Genomic DNA, 24,768 nt, shown 5'->3' with positions numbered 1-24,768 from the left:
AACTTACATTCTCCTTTTGCTTGACCTTGGTGATCAGAATACATCTCCTCCTGATTTGACCATGCTGCTTATTTGACCCAAAATAGCCGCCACACCCATCTTTTTGCCTGTGTTGAACCTACAAAACCCTGTAGTGGCTCTTCTTGTTTTTATGTGAAACTGTTAGACCATGAAATGAATATGTACACATTGTAAAACATTCTGGAAAATGTAGGCAACAGTAACAAAAAATATGGATGTGCCCATCATCCCAGCATCTGGAGCTAATTGCCATCAACAGTTGGAACCAGGACACAGATACTTGAAACAATTTTATCTCTTGGATCCTGGCTTTGACACTGCAAAAACTGCTTTAGAAATTCTTCTTCTGAGAATAGGCTCTTGATAGTGCCCACCCCGAGGCTGGTTTATTTCTCCCGGACACATGCCCAGTAAGTTATGGTTTGCACATGGCAAAGTGACTTCCCTAGTTTGCTTTTTCTTGCTTTCATGCTCTTCCCTGAAGGCTTCCCAGACTTCTAAAACCAAGAATGGCTCCAATCACAGGGAAAGCCAACAGGCACAGTCTCTCACGGCTGAAGGACAGCTGTCTTCTCCAAGGAGGCCACCCACTCCAGTGAGAAACCATGAAACTGTAAAGCTACTCCTGCAGCAGCCTCATGCCTTTGTTATATCACAGAGAGCAACGCTATAGGTACACACCTGCTTGCACTACTTTCGGTTTGCCGCCAGGAGGAGACTGTTCTACCTAAATTTAAACAAAACACCAAAGTTAGCATTTGTCATCAGCACATAGAAAGAAGGTGTAGGACCTCCATTTAAATAGACAGGACATTTGGGTCCTACTTTTTGCAGGGGATGAAGAACACCAAGCGAACATGACACCATGCTTTTATCGGGGCTGCCACAGCCTCCTCCCTGGGACTGGAGGACATGCAGCACAGCAAACTGTGAACAGTTCCCAACGCCCCTGGCCAGCTCGCTCACTGGGAAATGCATTCACATGGGCCCGTTGGTTCTGCTGTCTTACAATTATTCTATGATACCCAAGGAAATGGACTCTCAAAGGGCCACATGGCTGGCCCCATGTCATGGCTAAATCCCACAGCCCTTTGTAGTTTAGCAGACATGTCTGTCCTTCTGATGATGCTGTCACCAAAGCTCGCTCACGCTGTGAAATCTGGATACAGTGAATTAAGGGTGGCCACAGAAGGTAAGTGCCTAGAAAACTTTTATGTATTAATAACTAAACTCTCACATGAGGAAGGAAGCAGACTGAGGAACCAACAATGCTGAGTGAAAATATTAGCAGTAAGATAGTAATTGAAAGGTTATTCAATATTTTCCCTAAGAAAGCCTTTTAGCCGAGACCGGTTTGGCTCAATGGATAGAGCGTGGCTTGGGGACTGAAGGGTCCTGGGTTCGATTCTGGTCAAGGGCATGTACCTTGGTTGTGGGCATATCCCCAGTAAGGGGTGTGCAAGAGGCAGCTAATCAATGACTCTCTCTCATCGATGTTTCTATCTCTCTCTCTCTCTTCCTCTCTGTACAAAACCAATAAAATATATTTAAAAAAGAAAGCCTTTTAAAGCTTTCCAATACCGCTAAAGAATAAAGTTGTTTGGAATATTAGACGCTGCGGCACACCCATTCTAGGTCAAGAGCAAATGTGAAGCGTTCTCATCTTTTGCAATTACTTACAGTGACAACGCCGGCATCTGCTTTGCCATCTTCTTCTGAAAAGTGCAAAAACAAACCTCACTTAGAAAATCAGTTTGAAAATGTCTTGTGTGAACTACAAACACACCAAGTACCCACTTGTTTTTAACGCTGTTTCCACGGGGTGTTTCCGAGGTCTTCCTCTCTTCCTCTTGATGACCACCGGCTGGTCTTCCTAAGGGGAGAGGAAGAAATACACCTTCATTTTATCTGCCATCACACAGATCACATGTCATCTTCTCAAAAAGAGAGTTGGGGTCCTCCCTGGAGGTCTCCGATCCTGGCTCTGTCACTTAAACACACAGGACGCTGGGCTCAGAACTTCTTTTCTCAGCGCCGCCCCCTCACCTCCAACGCTGGCCACTGCAGCGTGAACTCTCGGTTGTGAGAATTCTGAGATAATGAGGCAGAGCCAGTGGGCGCGTGGTGTTAGCTTTCACTTTTGAATAAACACGCACACCCATTTACTTTCGGATCCAATCTAGTCCCTTGTGACCACACGTTATTCCTTATAAAGAAGAAAGGGGGCCACTGAATTTCTCATTTAGAGTATGAGAAAACAAAGGATGATTAAAAAGTCCGGCAAGCCAAAACCGGTTTGACTCAGTGGATAGAGCGGAGGCCTGTGGACTGAAGGGTCCCTGGTTCGATTCCGGTCAAGGGCACGTACCTTGGTTGCGGGCACATCCCCAGTAGGGGGTGTGCAGGAGGCAGCTGATCGATGTTTCTCTCTCCTCGATGCTTCTAACTCTCCCTCTCTCTCCCTTCTCTCTGTAAAAAATCAATTCCTATATATATATATATATATGTCCGGCAAAGTAGGCAATGGCTATTTAGAAGGCCTGGCGGGGGCTCAGGCTGTTTCCTGGACTCAAAGGCCTGTCCCAGGCCACTGTGGTTATGTGCCCCATGGGGCTCTCTGCAAATCCGAATGGACAGAGTCCCCCAGGAGCCTCTGCCAGGCCTCAAAACCTGGTCCCGTGGGACCCCGCAGGCCCGCACACGGGCTGCTCCTCCCGTTCTGCCCGCCCAGAGCCGGGGCGCAGCAGCCCCCGCTGTGTGGGCAGCCATGCTAAGCTGCTTGTGCGGCACTGGACGTGGCTGTGAGGACAGCTCTGGGTGACCCTGTGCGGCTGGGACAGAAATAGGCTCATAAAAATGTTTGGATGAAATGAAGGTGAAGAGAACACAATTAATCAAAATGACAATGATAAAATGCACTATATAAAAAGGCACAACTTCTTTCAACTCCTTCAAAAGAAAATTGAGGTTACAGCATTTTATTTGTTTTTTTAGTCCTGGAGTAAATGGGAACAAGTATAAAAACGTCCTCACTCACCTCCTGAGACTTGGTGTTGTCGTCGTCATTCTGCTCTGTCTTCTCGCCAGCAGCTTCGCCACCGCTGTACTCATCTGCAGAATCGGCAGAGCTCAGTCAGTGGGGGACCTGGGTCAGCCTCACCGCCGACCCCACCTCGGGGACCACACAGGCCCTGCCACACACGTACTCCACTCTCAGGCCCAGGCCCAGGCCCCCACAGTTAAGAAGCCAGGCTCTGGTTAGCTGGTAAGGAGCACACTTTGGGTAGAACAGGACCCAAATCGGAAACGATGCTCCATGGATATGAAGCCCCGGGATACTAAGCAGGCACGTGCCAGGATGATCGAGGGGAGCGAGGAGCAGGTGCTTTCTGTCGGGGATGCCTGGCCCGAGATGCTGCTGCCTGATGGGTTAGTCTCCTCCCAGCACATTTCAACCAGCAGATGCCCTCACCTCGCTCCTCCGTGGCCTTCGCGGTAGCGGAGCGCGTGCTGGGACTGGTCTTAGATGCCTCTTCCGAATCCCCAGTGTTCTCTTCCTGCACGGGAGTGAACAAAACAAGAAACGCCTTTTACAAACTCTTCTATTTAGCCTCCCAAGTTTTCCTTTTTTTAAAAAAACAATTCCCCAGTGATCTTTTAGAACAGTCTGTTGTAAACTTTTAAAAAGGAACTACGTTGCTGCCAGTGAAAGTATAAAAAGGCCACAAATTTTGAAGGCTGAAGGGCATGAGATAAGGTTCAAGTGTAAAGCACCAAAGCCGCCCGTTTTCTCCCTGCAAAATGGAAACCGCTCTTCTCCCTCACCCTGGACTTGGTGTTTTCAAGAGAAAATGCAAGAGAACGGGAACTTGCAATAAATTTAATGAAATAAATAAAAAAATTGTACTTGGATTTTTAGTAGTGTCTATCTTATAACAAGCACATGAAATATAATTTATTATTTAAAAAAAAAATAAAGTGTACCTTTTGTTTCTTTTTTTGAGCCTAAAAAATACACCTCTGCTAATACAGTGGTTATTATGAGAGAGTCGTAAAGGAAGAGGGTACTGGGAGGAAAACTATATACGTGCTCAGGCTGCAGTGACGGGGTCGCTCCTGACGTTTAATGCAGCGTGCGGAAAAATACCTTCGCATCCCGTGGCTCAGCCTCAGAGCGTTGCTTCCGTGCTGCTTCTATTTTGGAATCCGGGGCATCTGAATTATCGTCTGAAAATCAGTTTGGACAGAATCACAAAGGGAGAAAAGCTACATGGGAAATGAAACACTCGGTTCTGTTTTAGGACAGTCTGAGACTTTTTTCCGGGGCGTGTGCTTCAGAGATGCTAGGTATTCTAAAGGTATGCGTGTCATGTGATTTGAACACTGAACACTGGCCTTGGCAAAGTAAAAAAAAAAAAAATACTAATATAAAAATCCACAAACGCTCAGATGTCACCACAAACACAGCAGTTCTATGGAAAGGGCTGAGGGCATGTGGATACTCCACTTCCTGAATGAGTTTCTGATGAGGTGCAGTTAGTGATGAAGACCATGGGCCTGGCTGGGAATCTCTCAGGATCTTATTTTCTTTGTTTATTAAATGGTGACAATACCTAACACATTGTTATTGTGAATGTGGATGTTGCCATGGATAATAACTAGATATAGTATGAACTGAATAATTATAAAATAGTTGTTTCCTATCAAAAAAAGCAAAGTATTTATGTATTTTTTCTCATATATTATTTAACTAGTGGCCTGGTGCATGGATTCATGCACACTGAAAGGCAATTAATTAGAAGAAACATTTTAATATCACTACTCGCCTTTTCTCTATAATAGAAGTGTCAACCAACTTCACGATTGACAATGACATATCAAAACACATGCATGCAATTGGCACCAGCAAAAGCTTTATATGTATACTGGAGGCCGGTATATGAATTCACACACCAGGTCCTTTGGCCTGGCCTGTGGGATTGGGCCAAAACTGGCTCTCCAACATCCCTTAAAGGGTCCCAGAATACAAGAGGGCACAGACCATGCCGAGGGAGCCCACCGGTGCATGATTGGGAAGGGGAGAGACACGGGAGTTGGCCAGCCAGGGAGAGACTGTGGGATGGCTCCAGGGCGTCCAGCCTGTTTTGCTCAGACTTGATTGGCTAGACCTTAGCAGCATGCTAACCTACTAGTTGGAGCATCTGCACCCTGTTGGTCAGTGTACACCATAGCAACTGGTTGAGTGCCTCCTGGTGGTCAGTGCATGTCATAGAGAGCAGTTGAGTGGCCTTAGAATATCATTAGCATATTATGCTTTGATTGGTTGAACGACTGACTGGCCAACTGGACAATTAGCATATCAGGCTTTTATTATATAGGATTTTTAAATTGCCATTGTGCATCATATATACTGGCAGGTCGGCCTTGCGCATGTGCTAGTCAAGGTTTAGTTTTAAATTGCCAGTTCCGCCAAGACCAGTTTGGCTCAATGGATAGAGCGTCGGCTTGGGGACTGAAGGGACCCGGGTCGATTCTGGTCAAGGGCATGTACCTTGGTTGCGGGCATATCCCCAGTAGGGCGTGTGCAAGAGGCAGCTGATCGATGACTCTCTCTCATCGATGTTTCTGGCTTTCTATCTCTCTCCCTTCTCTCTGTACAAAATCAATAAAATATATTTAAAATAATAAATAAATAAATAAATAAATAAATAAATAAATTGCCAGTTCCTGTCATACGTACCGGCTGGTCGGTCTGTCTGATGGACGGACATACGTTTAGTCACTTAGCCTTTTATGTAAATAGATGTTTACTGAACTTGTACTTTGTGTCAGGTATCTTTATATATAAAAGGCTAATGTGCAAAGTGTCTCTATGGGAGTTTGACCGGGAGTTAATCACTCACTATGACATGTGCTGACCAGCAGGGAGCAGTGTGGAATGGAAAGCCCTGGCTGGGAGCCAGCAGCCATGGAAGGGAGGACCTGGGGACCCTATCTGTGCACAAATTTTGTGCACAAGGCCTCTAGTTAAAGTATAAAAATCTCTGCACTGTCCAGTAATGGTAGCCACTGGCCACACGGGACTCCTGAAATTTAAAGTAATTAAGTTTGAACACAATAAAAAATTCAATCTTTCATTTACATGGACCACATTCAAGCGCACGGCAATAGCCACTGTTCTAGACAAAACAAATACAGGGCATTTTCCTGCTGGACGGCACTGCCACAGACCAGGAGGAAGCCAACGAGGCGCAGGAGGGCCATTAGGACCTTTAGTGCTTCACTAGCTCTGTGGGGCACTGGTTTTCAACCTAAAATAAGGAATTTGGTGGTGCCTGGCTGGGCCTCAGGCCCCGGCTGCAGGAGTCCCAGGGGCAGGGTCTTCCTCAGCAGACAATCTGGACCAAGTCCATAAAAGACCCTTCAGGTGTCAAGCTGGTCTGGAAACCAACTACACTCAAGAGCTGGGAAGTAAACAACTACAATTCATCCATGAACACACGGGCTTGATTTAAAAACCCGAACACATGTGAACTCAGGCAATTCAAATCCACGTTCTTCAAGGTCAACTGTGTTTTTGATCCTTGTTTGGGAATCTGTGCATGTGTAGGGCTGACCTAAGTTGCACTCAGATTTTCTACTGTGTATGTGGTCAAGGTCCCTACCCCTTGTTCTGTTAAAGAGTCAACTGTACCACCCTCTAGAATTTTCTGCTCTTGGTCCACTATTTCACATGTGAAAAAAACATGATTTTCAAATACGCCTGAAACAAGGACATGAGTGTTCTAAGTACCCAGTTCGTCTTCTGAAGAGGGGTAGTGCTTCTTCCTTTTCCTCCTAGGTGTATGCTTTTCCTTCTCCTCCACCTGAAATTAAGAATGACCCTGTTAAAGACACTTGGATTTATATCCTGCCCACTGAAACAAGACACATTAACTTCTAGCCTTCATATAATTTCATATAAAAGTCTGGAATAGCCGGGACTGGTTTGGCTCAGTGGATGGAGCGTCGGCCTGCGGACTGGGGGGTCCCAGGTTCGATTCCGGTCGAGGGCATGTACCTTGGTTGCGGGCACATCCCCAGTAGGGGGTGTGCAAGAGGCAGCTGATCAATGATTCTCTCTCATCGATGTTTCTAACTCTCTGTCCCTCTCAATTTCTCTCTGTGTAAAATCAATAAAATATATATTAAAAAAAAAAAAAAAAAAAAAGTCTGGAATAACACTTTTGGCAACTAGATTTGGATTAATTTAGCTTGAGCCTTTTCTTTTTTCAATTCGAGTGTAAATCTACATGAACTATCAAATCTGTCTCTGGTTACACACTATACTTCACACAGTTCTAAAATGCATTTACAAAGCATTTCTCATGTTGCAATCTCTGCAGTCGGGCTATGCGTGACAATCAAAGGCACAACATGAATTAACGGGTGTTTCTCTCCCCTCAGTGGCCCATGAAAGGGCAGATGAGAGGCAGGACATGAAAAGAGATTCTTGAGTGTGTGACAGGGACACATCCAAGACACCCCGGAGTCTGTCCAATTACCTGGGCACCAGCTGAGCAGACACAGATCACAGTGATATGGCGAACTCTCAACCCTCCCCTTTATCTGTGACATATACACAGAGTGAAGCCTCTGTGCACGGGTGAAAACACCATAAAAACACAAAACCCCCAAGTGTCTTATGAAAACCCACCTCTGTAGGATCTGCTTCAGCACCTTGACCCCGTCTGGCTTCTGTGCCGTCATCTCTAGCACTGGAGATCTCTGAGCAATAAGCACAAAAGAAAAACAACTTTAAATATTTATTCATCCCAATACCCACCGTAGGGCCGAGTGTGGCAGGGGAAGGAAAGAGGAGGAGACTTTGCAGATGACGTGGCGGGACACCATCAGGGAAGCTGGGACTTCCATTTCCAGATGTGAGACAGAGGGGTTTAGGGAGGGAAGAGGATCCCTGACTTCACAGCCCCCCTCCTGGCCCCGGCAGTAGCACAGCATGTGTGCCCAAGAACAGGCATCACTTCTCAATCACCAGGTTAGCAAACCCCCAAACCACAGGATAATCACACATGGGAGAAGGTGCGGGGTGACAATTGAAAAACCACCGGGGACACTTTGGCACATTCAGCCAAACCGAGGAGTGTCTCCCGACCCAGCAATCCACACCTAGAGGGATAGGTGCACTCACTACACATGTACCCAGAAACAGGGACAGGATCACACATGGGGGAGCTCTTTGTCATGGGAGAAGTGACTAAAAACCTAATGAAGCCAAAAAGTAAGAACTGGTCTAGTCACACCCGGAACACTACAGAGCAGCTGAAGGAAAGTAACTAGAGGAGACACACGGACATGACAACCTTTCCAAACACAGTGCTGCCAAAGAAATGTGGTGGAGTTTCTGCAAGATACCCTCTTCCCAACGCTCACACCACAGGCTCCGCACTGTGTATGAGAACATATACAGTGAATAGAGTGGTGGGTCTCTGTGGGGTAGATAAAAGGACACTGGGATTGGGATGGGATAATGTAGATTCAACTGTATCCATAATGTTAAAAAAGAAAAAAAAAGCATCTGAAGCAAATATAAATTTTAAGTTATGACAAAATTAGGTGGTGAGCACATGGATTTATAATTACTGTTGCTTCTGCTGGTTTGAAATATGGTGTAACACGCTATAAAATGGCTTTAGCGGGGATTAAGACCACTTTCCCCATTGCTAGATACAGAATGAACAAAATTGGTAGGAACAAACCAAACTCCCTGTTCTGTTGGAGAAGAGAATTATCCCTCTGGAGTTGGCAGCCTTCTCCGTCATGAAGTGAAACCCCACCCCTGGGAGAGACAGACATAGACAGCCCTCATCCATGAGGAACTAACCCCGCCAGCCCTCAGCTCAGAATTCTCCCGCCGTGCACACCACAGGAACTGCATGTCTGCATGTGCACGGAATGGAGCCCACCATGAGGTCACTGGCAAGTTCTAGTGCTCCAGGCATCGCTTACACACTGCCTGCCTGGTCTTGACTAAGCCTGGGCTTCTCAGGCCTCAGTTTCCTCAACTCCACCTCACCTGACTGCATTACCTCAACTCAATGGGAGGAGACCTAGGGATACTTGTCCCAGGGCCTGACACACCAGGCATTTAACAAGTGTCATTGTAGCTGCTAGCAGAATGACTCCTAGGAAATTAGTTAACTTACCTTCTTTGTTCTGAGACTTGCTGTGAACGTCTTCATTTGTTCTTGAGCCTGAATTTTCCACCTAAATATACAATAGGAAACTGTAGTTGTGGATAATCTGAGAAGTCTAGGAGGCAGGAGGGAAAGGAAAGGGGATGTGCATGATCTAAAGTTAGTGGGGACGCTGAGAGAGGCTGGGATGCGTGCTCTTTTCATTTTCACCCCAAGTTCAAGAACACAGAGCACCTTCTGGAGGAAGACCCCATTAACAATTACCATTCATGTGCTTATTCTCCCTTGCCTTTAAAATTATTACCGCAAAAGAGTAAGAAAGAAAACATCCCTGAATTCTGTGATTTTTCTTCCCATCCAATGATCCCTCTTGATTTTTTTTTTTTTTTCTTTACTTAAAATGCTAAAGGATTCTGTCGTTCTGTCCTAAGATTTCTCTTTGGCAAATCTTGTCAACTACACCTTTGGTTTCTCTTTACTGAGGGGAAGTCTCAGAATAGCCTAAAACGTTAAAAACCCAGAATTAGAAAGGCTGGCTGTGCCTGGATGGGGAGGCAGCTGCGGGGACTCAGGGAGTGAGGAAAGCTCTGAGGGAGGACAGGACACATGATGGGAGCTCACAGTCGCCGCCCGCTAGCTCTGCAGCTGAACCAAACCAATAGGCTTCTCCTTCCTTCTCTCTCAGCAGCCTGTGCTGAGCTTCCAGCTCCGAACGGGGTGTGTCCAGGGGGTGAGGCCCCTGAGGCCACAGGGGCTGGGGAAAGATTGTGGCCGCCTGCAGTGTACAAGCGTTTTACAGTGTCCGTTCCTGGTATGATCTCAGGGCACCAAAGGGATTACGAGAGCCACATGTGAAAAAAAAGTATACCTGGCCATTACAGTTTGGTATTTTCAGAAAGACTGCACTAAAATATAAAGTCAACTTGAGTTCTCAAAAATAGGCTGTTAATGACTGCCACAAACCGGCTTGCAACGCAGCAAGAACCGACAGGAAGGCTGGTTCTCTGACATTTCCTAACATTGGCGCCCCAGGTGAGCATCCTGGTCTCAGCAATCTGGGCCGCCTTCTGCTTCCTCGGTCTTCTTTCGTGACACTGGCCTAGATTCAGTGCTGGAAATTCAGAGCAGCTTTTTTGTTTTTGAGGAAAATAACTATATTTCATGATACCAGTGGATATAGTGGGATGTGAAAAAGGACAAGTAAATATTCTGGTTAGGTGAACTCGAGAGGAGAGCATGCTACCGCCCGCCTCCTGTCTCCTAAGTAATGCACAGGGCAGTCCTCCCCCATGGCTCTCAAACACTAAACCAAAACCACCCAACCACGAGGAAACCAGCCTCCACAGCGACTCACCTTCAGTGATGCGTTCACCGACCCAGACTCCCTCTGCTGGTCAGCTGTTCAAAACGACAGTGAGAGATAAGGAAACTGAGTACTGAGCCTGGACCACAAAGAAGCAACTCAGAGATGCTCAGAGCAGTTAGGCAGGGCTGAGATGCTACGCGCCTGACTGCCTGTGGCTTATATAACTCTGACCACGTACTCTCTCTGGTCCACGTTCTATCAGAGCATCCACAGCAATGAAAGCCGCCGGCCGGTCTTGACTGCAATGGCAGTGTCCCTAATTCACCCCCGATCTCATGGCCAAAGCCCCGCAGCTCGGAAGCAGCTTGGGAGACCTCCAGACAGGCAGGCCGCAGTGCGAAGCCGGGTCATCAGATGAAAAGTTAGCAAATAGACCTTTGCTGTTCAAGTTTCCCCTTGAACAGCAAAGGTCTATTTATATTCTTTGGAAACTTCAAGTACAAGGTCTACTGCTTCTAATCAACATGACAGAACGCACATTTTTCTTTCAAACAACTTCCTTTTACGTAAGTACATCTCTTACTGAACCATACCCAGACACAGGGATCTGGAATAACTGTGGGAACAAAGGACTTCAGAATCTCCAAAGTGTCCTCTTTTTTTTAAAAAAAAATATTGTTTTAAAATTTATTTTTACAGAGAGAGGAAGGGAGAGGGAGAGGGAAAGAGAAACATGGATGTGTGATCGATCAGCTGCCTCCTGCAAGCCCCCCACTGGGAAATCAAACCTGCAACCTAGATGTGCCCCGGGAATCGAACCAACAACCTTCTAGTGCATGGGAGGACGCCACACTGGCCAGGGCTCAGTTTTCTACTTGGTAAATGTCAAGAGGTCTAATCCACACAACAAAGCTCTTCGGGGTCCTCAATGAGTTTTGAGTGGAGACAAATTCTGGACCACAGAGCGCGTTGCTGCCCTAATCCTTCCTGACGCTGGGCACGCACTCTCCTAAGACTGCAGTGGCCACTGACGACTGCGGTGCGGACGGGCCGGAAGGCTCTGCAAGCGGGGAGCAGCTTAGGCGTGGTCACCAGTGCCCGGCCAGGGCTCCCAAGCCCAGAGCAAGGGGGTTACTAGTAGAGAGGAGGATGCACAGCAGCAGCCCTGCCTTTTGGAAATGAGCTGTGATAACAGCCCCAGTCCCTAGGAGAGCAGGGAGGCACAGACACATGTTGGGGATGGAGCAAGAGCTTGCTCAAAGCAATTTTCTGTTTGCCATGATTGGAGCTATCACATTTAAACAGTTACCTCCTGCCCTAACTGGTTTGGCTCAATGGATAGAGCGTCGGCCTGCGGACTGAAAGGTCCCAGGTTCGAGTCCCATCAAGGGCATGTACCTGGGCTGTGGGCACATCCCCAGTAGGAGGTGTGCGGGAGGCAGCTGGTCGATGTTTCTCTCTCCTCGATGTTTCTAACTCTCTATCTCTCTCCCTTCCTCTCTATAAAAAAAATCAACATATCTTAAAAAAATAAAATAAATAAAGTTACCTCCTATGAAAATGGCACTTCATAAGAAAAGGTTTGTGTTAAAAATGAAATCAGAGGGTTCTCTCTCACCTATTTTAAAACATGCAAAGCAAATTCATATATCCTGTCAGCAAGTTGTGATGAGCTGGCTACTGATGCTAAGCCTCAGTGAAAGGTACAACCACATGCGAGGGAAGATGACGAGAACACCTGCTAAAAGGAGCTTACCTCGTCCAGCCAGCTTTCTCCCACGTGGAATTTCTGATGGTGCTGGAATTTCAGGAGCTGTCTTTTCCACCGGTGGTGCAAGTGTCTAAAAAGTCCAAATTGCCATAAAACATTACTTAGCTGCGGTTTTTATAACAAGGCAAATCTAACCTCAAACGAATTAAAAAAACACCCAGAGTTTTGTAACAATATAAAACGCTACTTCATCAAGTCTGTGCAAAATTTCAAAATGAATACATGTTGGCTTTTACAAGCAAACAAACAAAAAAAACACACCAGAAAACGAAAAATCAATCTAATTTCATATTTCACCCATCAATGGCTCTCCTACTGCTTTACATTAAAACTCCAGTTTAGTAACACTGAGGCCCTTCCTGACCGGCACTGCTCCCTCACGAGGCCGGGACCTCCAAACCAATGCAGTACCTCCCATGCACCACGGACCCTCCCTCTGTGCCTACAACTGACTTCCCTGACTGGCACGCTTTCTGTTCCTTCTCTGGTGAACTTGTATCCACTTGCTAAGTTCCAATGCAAACTCCCATGTCCTCCTTCGAGCCCTCCTGCCTGCCTACCACTGCCCTGCTCGCTGGGAGGGCGCTTCGGGGGCAGGCTGAGAAGGGGACACAGTGATTAAAGTATGTAAGCCACAAAGGCCATGAGAAGCCAGGTTTCTTCTAAGTATGATGGGAAGCCACTGGAAATCTTAAGCAGGGTAATGGCATGACCTAATTTATGTTTCTCAAGCTAGTGCCCAGGGCCGTGCTAATCAGAGGAGTGGGGCCGGAGAGGAAGGAAGTTAGCAGGGACCCACTGAAGCGGGGTGGAGACTAGGGCAGCATCTGCAGAACCAGAAACAGAAGGACTCCAGTCACACTCTGGGAGGGAGCCTATGAGAACTGGCCCTGGCTTAAACGTGGGTGACTCGGGTTTCTGGTTGGAGCAAATGGAATGATGACGACCCTACATACAGGAGAGCTTTTGGCTCTCCACCACAGGATGCAACATTAACTGTACTTAAGTGTCTTAAGTTCAATGACAACATGAGAGCTACAAAGAGCTTACGTGTCTGTGTGCACACAGGGGAAACGGTATGGACACCACTTACAGCTTGGCGCAGCTGCACCTCAGTCTTCAAGCCGGCTTTCAAGTCCAATCCTCCCACGCCATACGATGGAGACTCTTCGCTGCCTAATGAAAGTCAAAGCCATTAAACCAATGTAAGAACTTGCTTGCACAATACATCCTGAACCAAAAGGAAACAGAAGGCTCTTACCCAGCACAACCCACCACTTTGCCATTTTCTTTGGCAGTCAACAGAAAATGAGAAAAAGGAGTATGTATGGAAATTACCCGAGGAAATGCCTGGGTCATTTAAGATTTTTTGTGGAGACGGTAACATTGTCTCTTGCTGTTAGGAGGGCTGCTCAGAAAGAAGGACGCGGTGTATTATTTGTGGAGACATTTATTCCCAATTGTTTTTAAATAGCCACCTGGATCCCTATTTTATATAACAGAAAGCTGAGCTTCAGAGGTAGTGTTTTCTAAAAGGCACCTAAGTACCATGCAAGTTACCTAAGTTCTATGATCCCGTCTGCTCATCTGGAAAATGGTGGTAAGAGAATACTGATTTCACAGGCTGACGTAAGGTGTCCGTCAGTTGGACAAGGAACCTGAGCTGAAGGTCAGGACGGGTTAGTAACCTATGAGAACTGGCCCTGGCTTAAACGTGGGTGACTTCCAGCCCCCTGGCCTCCTGCCTCTGCCCCCATGAGAAATGGAGGCTCTGAGCTTCTGAACACAAGTTCCTCTTGGAGAGACTTGACCCTTGCGTCTGGTAAATTATTTAGTGCCATTCTGGAATCAAAACCATGTTTTGGAAGGTTGCTGTAAATGGATTCAACGCACAATCATCTCTGTAAAATGCTACAATTTGCCATTAGAGGGGTTCTCACCTTTGTCACCCACATTTTCTCCAGGAGAATCGGTGACCGCGAGGGCTCCTTCCTTCTGGGATGGCTTCGTCATGCCATCTCCCATGTTCTCAGCCGGCGCCTGAGCACTCTCGATGGGCAGGTCCTGCTCACACTCGGCCGCTGGCAGAGCCGAGCTGCAGACATACGGAAGGACGGAGCGGGCAGGAGTGGCGTCGGGCCCTTGGCTGTGAACACACGCGGTGGTGGTAGGGTCCCGCTGGGCAGGAGGACAGGGCTGCTCCACTGCAGTGCCTGTGCCCGGTGGCCCGCCCTCAGCCATCTCAGGGCCAGCTTTCCCTGCTGTCATAGCGCGGGTACTGACGGAGGAGCCCTCAGCCGTCTGCCCAGATGTGTGCTCTGGTCTCAGGCTTGCAGGCTGGCCAGCACTCTTCTCCACGTCCCCCCCTGCTGAAGGGCTGGCTGTACCGCTGTCCCCTGCCGTCTCTGCCTCGGGGCTCAAGGGTATTCTCTTCTCCCCCGACTGGCCTCCCCCTGTGGAGGGTGTGCTGACTGGCACCCTGGCCCGCCCGTCCTCTGGGCTCACTGCTTTTCCTCCTTCGAGTGGCCCGGGACACTGACAGTTGTTCTCGGCAATGAGGCTGGGCGTGGGGGCCTCACACTTGCTCATCTTTGCGGCAGAGCGGCCGCCTGGCCCTTCTGGGTGGCCTGCGGTCGGCGGAGTCTCTCCATGCCCATCCAGGCCGGCGGGGCCCAGTTCAGCCGTGCTGGTGGAGATGAGGGCGGCCTCGCTCCCATCCTCCAGCCCTGCGTCAGCAGGCCGGTCTTCATCCTGCGGCCCGGCCCCGCGCATGGCTGCTTCCCGGCCTTCGGAGGTGCTGGTGGAGATCACCGTGGTGTCGCTTACCTCCTCCGCCGGCGCGGCCGAGGGGCCCACGTGCTCCGGAGCGATGGCACTGGACACCGGGCCCTCGCAGTCCTCCCCGGAGCTGGTGGAGATGACGGCGCTCCCGTCCTTCTCCTCCACGGCCGTGCCCGGCTGCTCACCTCCGCTCTCCGCGGGCACCCCGGCCATGCAGGCCTCGCGGCCCTCGGCCACGCTGGTGGAGATGAGGGCGCACTCGTCCTTCTCCTCCTTGCTGGTGGAGGCGAGGGGGCTCTCGGCCTTGGTGGGTGCGCTGGGCATGGGCACCTCAAAGTCCTCGGTGACCAGCACGGGGCCGGGGGCTCTTCCTCCCACCGCTGTGACGGGCTGCTGGCCCCCCGCACCCAGGATGGTGCTGGCGCTGGAGACGGGCACTTCGCACTCCTCCACGAGGCTGGTGGAAATCATGGCGCATTCGTCCTTCTCCTCCTCTCCCCCAGCGGCCACGGGGCTCTCCTCCGAGGTTGCACTGGGCATGGGGGCCTCGAACTCCTCCGTGCTGACCCTGGGGCCTTCCGCGCCCTCTTCGGCCCGCAGGGAATACGGGTGACCCTCCCCGTCTGTCCTGGCGCTCAGCGGCGCGGGGCACTCACGCATCGTGCTGGTGGAAATCACCAGGCCCATGCCCCGACTCTGGTTGGTGACGGTGTCGCTGGCGGTGGCAGCCACGTGGCCATCACACTCCTCACTGTCCACAGAGGTGATGGCGCCTTCATCTTCTTTCTCCCTGGGCGACGTGCGATGAGCCTCCCGCTCTGGGCCTGCGGCAGACACCAGCCCCTCGTGACTGCCGCCCACCAGGCCCGTGGAGATAGCGGCCTCCTCGGCGTGCTCTTTCCTATCGCTCTGGCCTGAAGCTGCGCTGGTCATGGGCCCCTCACACGCACCGGGCCCCAGTGCCACCCCGGCCTTCGCCGAAGCCACGCTGGTCACGCTGCTTTCCACGATCCCCTTCGCGCTGGAGCAGATCTCCGTGTCCTTCACCTCCTGGTCTGAGGCGCTCATGCTGTCCACGCTACCTTCGTGGGCGCTGACGGCGGCCCCAACCCGGGCGTCCGCTTCCTCCGCGCTCTCACACACGGGCACCCCTTCGCCCTCCTCTACCCCCGTGCAGGCAGAGGCGGGCCCGACCTCGTTGCCTCTCCCAGTGCTGGTCACCACGCCCTCCCCTTCCTCGTCCTCCTCTTTGGCACCCGTGCTGGTGACGATGTCTTCGCCGTCCCCGGGCCCGGCGGCGACCAGGGGCACGTTGGTGGCTTCTTTGGCTGCGGCGCTGCCCGTGGCACTCTGCCCGTTCTCTTCGGACTCACAGCTCAGAGCCAGGCCCTCGCTGCCCTCCTCGGAGCCCGTGCAGCTGGCCGGCCCCTCGGCGTCTTCCGTGATGCCCGTGCTGGTGACGGCGCTCTCGCCCTCCACCCCGTCGTTCACAGACCCCGCTCCCTCTCGGGGGACACCGGCTCCCGGTGGGGTGTCATTGTCCGCCAGGACCTCTGCCGCGCCCGTCACCAGGCGCTCTTCCTGCGGCCCCGCTCCCGTGCCCGCGCACACAGCTGTGCCTTCGCTTCCCCTTTCTGCTCCCGTACACGTGACAGTCCCCTCGGGCTCCTTTTTGGGGCCCACTCTCCTCACAGCTCTCCCCCCATGGCTTAAGGATCGCTCTCGCAGCTCTGTCCCAGCGCTGGTCACGGCCCCGTCGCTCTCGCCTTCCCCGGTGAAGGTCACAGGCCCCCCGGCTCTTTCCGAGTCCCGGCTGGAAGAGCCTTCGCATTTCCCTTCGGAGCCGGCGCTGGTCACAGCATCGTCCTTCTCTTCCGTCGTAGCGCTGTTGACGCTGTCGTTGGCCGTGGCCGCCTGGGCAGCTGCCGGGCCCGCGGCTGGCTCTCCGGATCCGGCCAGCGCACACTCCCCGCTCTCCCCCTCCTTGGTGCTGGTGAGGACCGTCTCGCTCTCCGAGAAGCCCTCCGTCACCACGGCCCCCCCTTCTTCCGCCGCTGCAAACACGGTGCCCGGGCTGGCGTGGGCCCCGGTGGGCAGGGCGTGGGCGCTGGGAGCCCCTGTGAGGCCATTGTCTGCCTCGATGCTCATGCAAGGCAATGCCCCCTCTCCGTCGCCTGCTTCTGAAGTGGTGGTGGCGGCCCCAGCGTGTACTGGGCTCGAGGTCACGCCCTTGTCCTTCCCTTCAGTGCTGGTGGCCAGAGAAGGCCTCGCCACGTCCTCAGCTTTCCGATTCCTCTGGTGTGAAACGGTGCCACCTCCTGCACTGGTGTCGACCTCACTGCTCTCCTTCCTTCTTGCAGCAGCTGTCGGGTGTCCTACTTCACCCGGGCCTCTGCTGTGCTGAAGTTCACCGGTCTGAGCATCTTTTTCGGGGCGCATGCTCCTGCCGGGGACAGCAGCCGGCCCATCCGTTCTGGCGCTTTCTCCTCCAGTTCTAACAGTCTGCTTGGAGGTGGGCTCTGTAGCCATGGTACTCTCTCTCCTGACCTCGTCCACCGAGCTGCTTTCTTTGCTAATATTCTCATGTCCCACAGTCATGTCTGTTAACTTGCTACCCACAGACATGTTTGCTTTCCCTTGTTTACCATGCAGTGTGGTGGCCTGGGAACCTTCTGGAATGTGCCTTTTGCTATCTAGGCTCCCTTTTGCTGGCACATCTGGTGCGGCAAGTGCTCTGCCTTCTTTGCCGTGACTTGACCTCGGGACTTCTGATTCCCTCGCAGACAGGCTCTGCTGAGGGGGCCCCGAGCGGTCCCCCAGGCCGGTGCTGCCCGAGCCGCCGTCTGAAACAGGCCTTCTGTCGCCTGCAGGAGCCTCTGCGCCATGGGGCTGTTTCTGAGGCCCAGCAGTCACAGGACTTAAGGACAGTGATGGGTCCACATCTGTGGAATGTTCTTGAACAGCTCGCTCCTCCGTGGGTCTCGGGTGCTTCCCAGTCTTCGGTGCCCGGCCGTTTTCTGCCGGGACGTGAGGCACCGTTCTGTGAGCGGCCTCGGGGTCCACACTGGTCTCCGGGGCTCCTGGCGGAGGGGGATCCCTGTCCCCAGGACTCGGCTTGGACACAGCACTCTGACCGTGTGCTTTCTTGGTCCCGGCACTTTTAGGGTTGGTGTGCTTTTCAGAATTATTAGCCGCAGCTGTCCCACGTTCCGGTTTGCAGGCGGGGACAGCTTTTGCATCTCCTGTGGAAGTTCGGAGCTCATCCTTTAGGACCGTGGCTGTGGCTTTTGGCTTCATCGCATTTTCAAGGCCAGGATCGTGCTGAGCACTGCTGCTGCTGCTCTCTGGGGCTTTCGATGCTTCCAGCACGTTCCCGGCGGCCGGCTCCATGTCTGTCTCCATCGGTTCCTGCCCGGGAATCTGAGTGGCATCACCTCCTCTTTTTGGTCTCTGAAAGGAGGAACTACTGGCTGCAGATTTCTCTTCTCCTTTGGCCATTTCTTGGGCTGAGCTGCCTCTTCGATTTTCACACGCCCTCCTGCTCAATTTCTTTTCTGTGACTGAGCTACTCCCTCTGGCCTTTTCGTGATTACTGTCAACTTCTTTCCCATCCTTGTCATCAGATTTGCTTTCTTCCTTCTTCCTCACATCCTTACTGCTGTGCTTTGCGTTTCGACCCTTGTGCCCATCTGATAACCTCCTCTCCGGTCGGGAAGAGCCTGACTCCCTCTCTGCCTTGTGCTTGTCCTTGGCCGGCAGCGGCTTTGCTCGGTGAATAGAGTCCTTCTGGGTGCCGTGGGCCGAGGAGGCCACACCCTCGGCTGCAGGGTCAGCACTGGCCTCCTCGGATCTGTCCTCGGCTTTCGACTTGCGCTGTCTGTCTGGGTCACTGTCTTCTGTGCTCCTCTCCTTATCTGGTTTGGATGCAGCTGTGTGTCTCGGGACGCCTTCTTGTGACTCGGTGTCACCGACTTTTAACGGCTTGCTTTGACTTTTGGATTTAGACTTGGGCGCAGGTCTTTCATCCTGCAAGCTCTTGGTTCTTCGCTTCTCCTTGGGAACAGCCTCTTCGGGTTTTGAACTGCTATCTAGATGAGTTGAGTCCACGTCACCCTTATCCTCTGAAAAGCTTTCACTTCTTCTCTGTAATGGGGTTCCATGTTGCTTGGAGCTCAGAGACTCTTTCTGAATTTTAGAATCACCCGACCTTCTCGATTTGTGCTCTGCCTTCGTTTTCTCAGTCAACGGGTGTTTCTCCTTTTTGTTGTTTTCCTTACGCACATTCTCATCTGTTTTTATAATGTATTCAGAAACTGGCTTTCCATCTTTGCCCAAAATGGACAATTTCCTTTCATTCCTGTGCTTGTTCTTCCGCTCAGCTTTCTCATCTGTGGAGAGCCTGGCTTGTTGGCTTTGCTTCTGAGCACCGTCCTCCCCTTTGGCCCCTTTCTCAGGGGCGTGGGCCTCCGTCTCATCGCCTGCCTTATACGCACTCTCCCCTTTGTGTTTATGCTTCACAGATGCCTTGTCTTCGGACACAGTCTTCTCTTTCTCTGGCTTCTCCTTGGAGGCCTTTGTCTCTTTTTTGGGGAGGTTCTTCACGTGCTGTGTTTCAGAATCCTCCTTCCTGACGTGCTTTTCACTTTTCAGGGTGCCTTTCTGCTTCGGGGGTTCTTCTGCACCCGCTTCTGAACGCTCTGCTTGCCTCTTCCCATCGCGCGTGTCCGTCTCCTCCTGCGCCCCTTCCACCACCGCGGGAGTGGAGGTCCGCCTTTTGTGTTCTCTCTCCACTCTGGACTCATTTTTGCTTTCATCCGCTGAATGCAAACACTCCGAGAGCCTCCGAGTAGTTTTACTTGCTTCACTCTTTGTGTGAACATGCTTCAAATCCTTGGAAGAAGACACCTTTTCCTTTTCACAGTGCTGCAAGAAGATAAAGGTTCAAATATGAGAAATACTACAGTCCATTTTTGTACCAAATTTAACACCTGAGTGCATTTCATATGCTGAGTGGTCACATATCTTAAACCTTACTTGGTCTGTGCAAGCAGCCTGTGGTTGGGATTATTAATTCCGTTTTTGCACGAAGAAACTGGAACCCAGCAGGACTCAGTAAGCTCAGACCTGGGCAATGCATTCAGAGGATCTCAGTCTAAAATCTAGTATAATACTTTCCCCTACACCGCAGGCACCTTCAGAGAGACTAGCTGCTTCTCCAGGGCTGTCCATGCATGTAGGCCTTCTTTAACTCTCAGTCACTACAGTCCACCAATGCCCAGTGGTCATTAGTAAATATAAAATGAGTGGATGACAATCCAATATTCTTTTCAGTCCAAAGGCATATTGGAGCCAATTTAAAAAGTTTTCATTAAAATAAAAGTTGCCAATGTTTTAGTTTAGACACCAGAAACTGTTCTTCTTTAAATGATGGGCTGAAGTTCCCAGACAGATTTCTGTGCCTCTGGGTCAGCTTACCATGGCATCTCCTTACAACGTAACACAAAGATTAATGTGCTTCTACTAATACGGGGACCAGGAGATAGCAAGGTTTTAAAAAATACTCTAAAATTTAAACTCCTCAAAGAAAAAACTAAAAGGGATTTCATCCACCTAATTTTAACCTAAGTTCTAACAAATAAATGTGAATAAAATTTTGGGATCATTTCTCAAAGAAATTCATCACAAAATAAAATTAAATATTTTTTAAAGTGACGTTAAAATACCAGAATATACTTAAATATGCCTCAAATTTATAAATAAAGAAATCAAGACTACTTACTGGCTGTGAATAATTATTAAATTATTAGTTTTCCCCCTGGGAAGTGTTAAGATAGCTCATCTATAGAATTATAAATAAGGATTTAAAACAAATAAAAGCAAAAGTTTATCCCAAGAAAATAATCCAAAAAGGAGAACAAATGTATTCATTGCCCATATTTTTACAATTTAAAATGGTTAAATCTCAGAAACATCTAAGTGCTTGACTATAAGGAAATGATTACATTATGGCCTATCTGTCAATCTACACTATGCTACCAGTAAATATATAAAATAAGTAAGAGTGAATGTTAAAAACATTTTGCAAGAATACACACACACACTACAAAATTATGTGTATTTGTGGACGAAAAACAAGAGAATGAAAACAGGTGCTTTGTTATGGGGAGGGGTTTTGTTTATTCCCCTTTTCTTCTATGTTACTGTAACTGGCAGTTTTGTTTTTACCAATATAAGAAATGGAGTGGGTGGGAAGAGAGAATAGAAAAGTAGATACTACCTAGATAAATGATCACATGAATCAACTTGCCAAAATGAGGAATTCAGACCATAATGGGAATTCATAATAGAATGTGAGGAATTTTTTATTTAACTTGGAAAAGATCAATTGCATTTCTAAGTATTACTTCAAAGGATGGAAGTATCTAACAAAAGAGCATAGAACATGGGCTTATTAATCTAGACATACCTCGCTTGTTTTGAGTGTTTCTTTGGAATCTTCTTCTGCTTGCTGTTTCTTTTTAGAATTCTCATCAACATTCCTATGTAGGGGGAAAATGTCAAAATAAACTTTGAAATTTTCAGGAAGGTTAAAAAAAAAAAGCGCTTAGCTTCCCTTTTGTATAAACACTTTATCCATAAATGCAGACTTGTTATGTTTCAACTGAAATGCTATTCTTGCCCTAGCCAGTTTGGCTCAGCAGATAAGAGCATGGGCCTGTGGACTGAAAGGTCTCGGGTTCAATTCAGGTCAAGGGTACATGCCTGGGTTGGGGTCTCAATCACCAGTGGGGTTCATGCAGGAGGCAGCTGATCAATGGTTCTCTCTCATCACTCCCTCTCCCTCTCCCTTCCTCTCTGAAATCAATAAAAATATATTAAATAAAAAAAGGCTTTTAAAAGAAATGCTATTCTTAGTCAACAGAGAACACAATCCAAATGTGACGTGGAACACTTACACAGGGAGTAGAACAAACACAGAAATTCCTGAATTGCTGCTTGAAACTGAATGTTATGATCTATAATTACATTTTGAAAGTCTTACTATTTTTTTAAAAATTTATTTTTTTAGTAAATACGGTAGTCTTATTTGTACAGATCAATAGGAATGAGGTATTAGCAAACTGAGAGCTAACTCCTCTCAGAGTTTTGCAAATAACTGATTTAGGTGTCCTGAAGTCGTAATAAATTCACATGATTGCATCTTAATGGCACAGCAAATGGTAGCCCATGGCTCACTTAACACTGGAGCCACTCTACCTCTTCAGCTTTCTAATTCTTACAGAATCTACTCTGATAATGTGGTATTACAAAAGAATCTGGGTCAGACCTCTGGTTTATGGGGAGAAGCATGGACTACTGGCGAAGAGAATTGCTGGAAAGAAGGGAAAATGAAGGCCATCAGTGTAAGTGGTTCCTGAATGTTCAAAAGGGAGACACTTCCCGAGTCCATCGAGAGCGCCCATAAGCCCCTGGAACTCTAGGGACAACTGTTTGTTTACTCACATGTATTTCATACGTATTTTTCTGGGGAGAAAGTCCAAAGGTTCCATCCGATTATCAAAAAGATCGGGACCCCAGAGATTATAAAGGTGAACACTTTGAAATATTATAGATTTTAGCACACTGAATTAGGATTCTAAAAACGAAACTCCGAGGTCTTTAACAAGCATGCAACAACATACACACAGAAGTCTGGCTCTTCGCTGTCACTTTCAATGCCTTGCTTCTGGAAGCATGCTGAGAATGCTGCAATGGGACCAGGGCCGGGTAAAACACATACCTTGAATCTTTTTTTCTTTTTATGCTTAAGGCTACTTTTTTCTCTAAAACTTTCCGTTCTTTAAGGACTTCTTTAATTCTGGGGGCTTTAGGTTCCAAACTCTTTGCTGATGATTCTTCTAAATCCACACTACTTTTGCCTAGGAAAGAAAGGAATCTATAAGGGATTTCATAACAGTTCTAAACAGTAGTAATAATTATTTTTCAGTAAAATTTTCTAATAAGTGTGAAAATGCAAAAAGGCTTTAAAATCAAGTTGTGCTGGAATACAAATAATATTTTAGATGGGAGATGACTTGTCTTTTATTTCAAATGCTTACGCAGGGATGGGCAGAAGTATTAATAACAACAACGATAATACAACAATGAATAGTAATACAAGAATAAACTGTGTTTCAGGTACTCTCAGCTCTAAGCCATCTTTGCCCAACCTCCTATGTGTATGTATTTGTATTTTATACAAATACAGGGTAATATCACCAGCACAGCTTAATTAACAAACTATTTTCCATAATTCGTTCCACAGCCACTGGGAAATAAATTGCTAACATGTGAGTGGTATAAGTTGGTACCTGAATATTTAATCTATAATAGAAACAGCAATATAATTTTAAAAACTTGACTAAACACATTAGATTAAAAAATAAAGAACCCTTCCACAACTGAAAATATAACAGCTTTACTAAGATATAATGTAGATAACTTTATTTTATAATTATATCTCATAAGTATTATACACTTCTAGGAACTAAAAAAGTATGTAAGATAGTTTATAATATTAAAGTTAACATCTCCTATACCTGGACTCTTAGCTTTTGAAGACTTTGTCTTTTCTGCTTTCTGTTTTCGTTTCTCTTCAAGTTTTTCTCTATTAATTTGCCTTCTTAAAAGCCTCTCTTCTTTTTCTTTAGCCTAAAACCACAACATACTCACAATTATTCTGATTATCAGGCAAAAACAAAACACTGAAAAAAAACAATGTTTCTCCTTCAAATGTTCTTACAAATGAATGGGCTCTGCAAAAGTGACATGCACTACACAATTTGGAAGCTACTGGAATAACAGAGACAGAGGTGAACACTTTTTCTTACTCTTCAGAATAGCATTAGCTTAAAGAATGGGAAAGCTATCATTTTGAGCAATGGTGGTTTAATAAACTGGTTGCCTCAATTAAAAGGACAGCAGTGAAAATATCTCTGAGCATCAGGGAGGCATAGCAGGTCTCTCTAATTTTTGGATTATTCATTAAAATGCAGAGTCCAGTGACAGGTTAGTCCTATGGAAAATACGACTGCTGGTTATACTCCGAGGATGAGGGTTTTGGACGTAGAACTTTCTGCCACTGAATTTTAAAGCCAGAGAGAATACGGTCGTGGTGTTACTCCTACCACCCCTTTCCAGCCACAACTCACTGTCTCAAAGTTTGCTAACTCCCGATCAAAGAAACTTTTCAACAGTTAAGCCACTAATAGCATTTAGTGCACATCCTCCAAATCATTTTTCTACGTAATGTACTTCCTCATTGGGAGATGCACAACCTTTCATAGTTTAATGTTTCTGAAATTTCAAGTCATCGTAAAACTGATGAGCATGTATGATAAAGCGGTTGTTTTTTTCCTAAAAAGCTGCTGTCAATGACACGTCTTATAATTAGAAGTACTTTCACACCCAGCAAACACGTGGACTGTACTTCCCTCTTAATATTACACTCATGACTTTACACCCCAAGCTCGATTCACACTTGAGTCAAACATTTCCACACCGTGAAACCTCCAGGCTGTCACCAGGTTTTCACTATTAATCACAATGACACGGACACCTGTCATGTGTTTGTGTCCATTCTGTCTAGTGCAGCGGTCGGCAAACTGTGGCTCGCAAGCCAGATGTGGCTCTTCGGCCCCTTGCGTGTGGCT

At 48.2% G+C, this 24,768-nt stretch overlaps 1 protein-coding gene across 7 annotated transcripts in view; it reads right to left on the bottom strand.

Annotated features, from left to right (window-relative positions):
- Positions 1 to 24,768, bottom strand: part of BOD1L1 (biorientation of chromosomes in cell division 1 like 1) — a 45,501-nt gene that overhangs the window by 3,559 nt on the left and 17,174 nt on the right. For 2 of the 7 annotated variants that reach the window (XM_045574048.1, XM_045574057.1), the window contains exons 7-22: positions 23,656 to 23,767; positions 22,857 to 22,995; positions 21,543 to 21,615; positions 14,236 to 19,999; positions 13,389 to 13,471; positions 12,281 to 12,365; positions 10,573 to 10,616; positions 9,228 to 9,288; positions 7,718 to 7,788; positions 6,815 to 6,887; positions 4,169 to 4,248; positions 3,494 to 3,578; positions 3,059 to 3,132; positions 1,819 to 1,894; positions 1,702 to 1,736; positions 703 to 748 (exon numbers count right to left, since the gene is read on the bottom strand). In XM_045574048.1, coding sequence (XP_045430004.1) covers positions 703 to 748; positions 1,702 to 1,736; positions 1,819 to 1,894; positions 3,059 to 3,132; positions 3,494 to 3,578; positions 4,169 to 4,248; positions 6,815 to 6,887; positions 7,718 to 7,788; positions 9,228 to 9,288; positions 10,573 to 10,616; positions 12,281 to 12,365; positions 13,389 to 13,471; positions 14,236 to 19,999; positions 21,543 to 21,615; positions 22,857 to 22,995; positions 23,656 to 23,767 — 6,901 coding nt within the window. Of the gene's footprint in view, positions 1 to 702; positions 749 to 1,701; positions 1,737 to 1,818; positions 1,895 to 3,058; positions 3,133 to 3,493; positions 3,579 to 4,168; positions 4,249 to 6,814; positions 6,888 to 7,717; positions 7,789 to 9,227; positions 9,289 to 10,572; positions 10,617 to 12,280; positions 12,366 to 13,388; positions 13,472 to 14,235; positions 20,000 to 21,542; positions 21,616 to 22,856; positions 22,996 to 23,655; positions 23,768 to 24,768 lie in introns of those variants that run through there. The other 5 variants (XM_036420312.2, XR_004984744.2, XR_004984750.2 and 2 more) reach the window with 5 other exon arrangements.

Source organism: Pipistrellus kuhlii, unplaced genomic scaffold (genome assembly GCF_014108245.1).
Source record: "Pipistrellus kuhlii isolate mPipKuh1 unplaced genomic scaffold, mPipKuh1.p scaffold_m20_p_1, whole genome shotgun sequence".
In the NCBI taxonomy this organism is placed as follows: domain Eukaryota; kingdom Metazoa; phylum Chordata; class Mammalia; order Chiroptera; family Vespertilionidae; genus Pipistrellus; species Pipistrellus kuhlii.
This window is presented reverse-complemented; position numbering and strand designations above follow the sequence as displayed.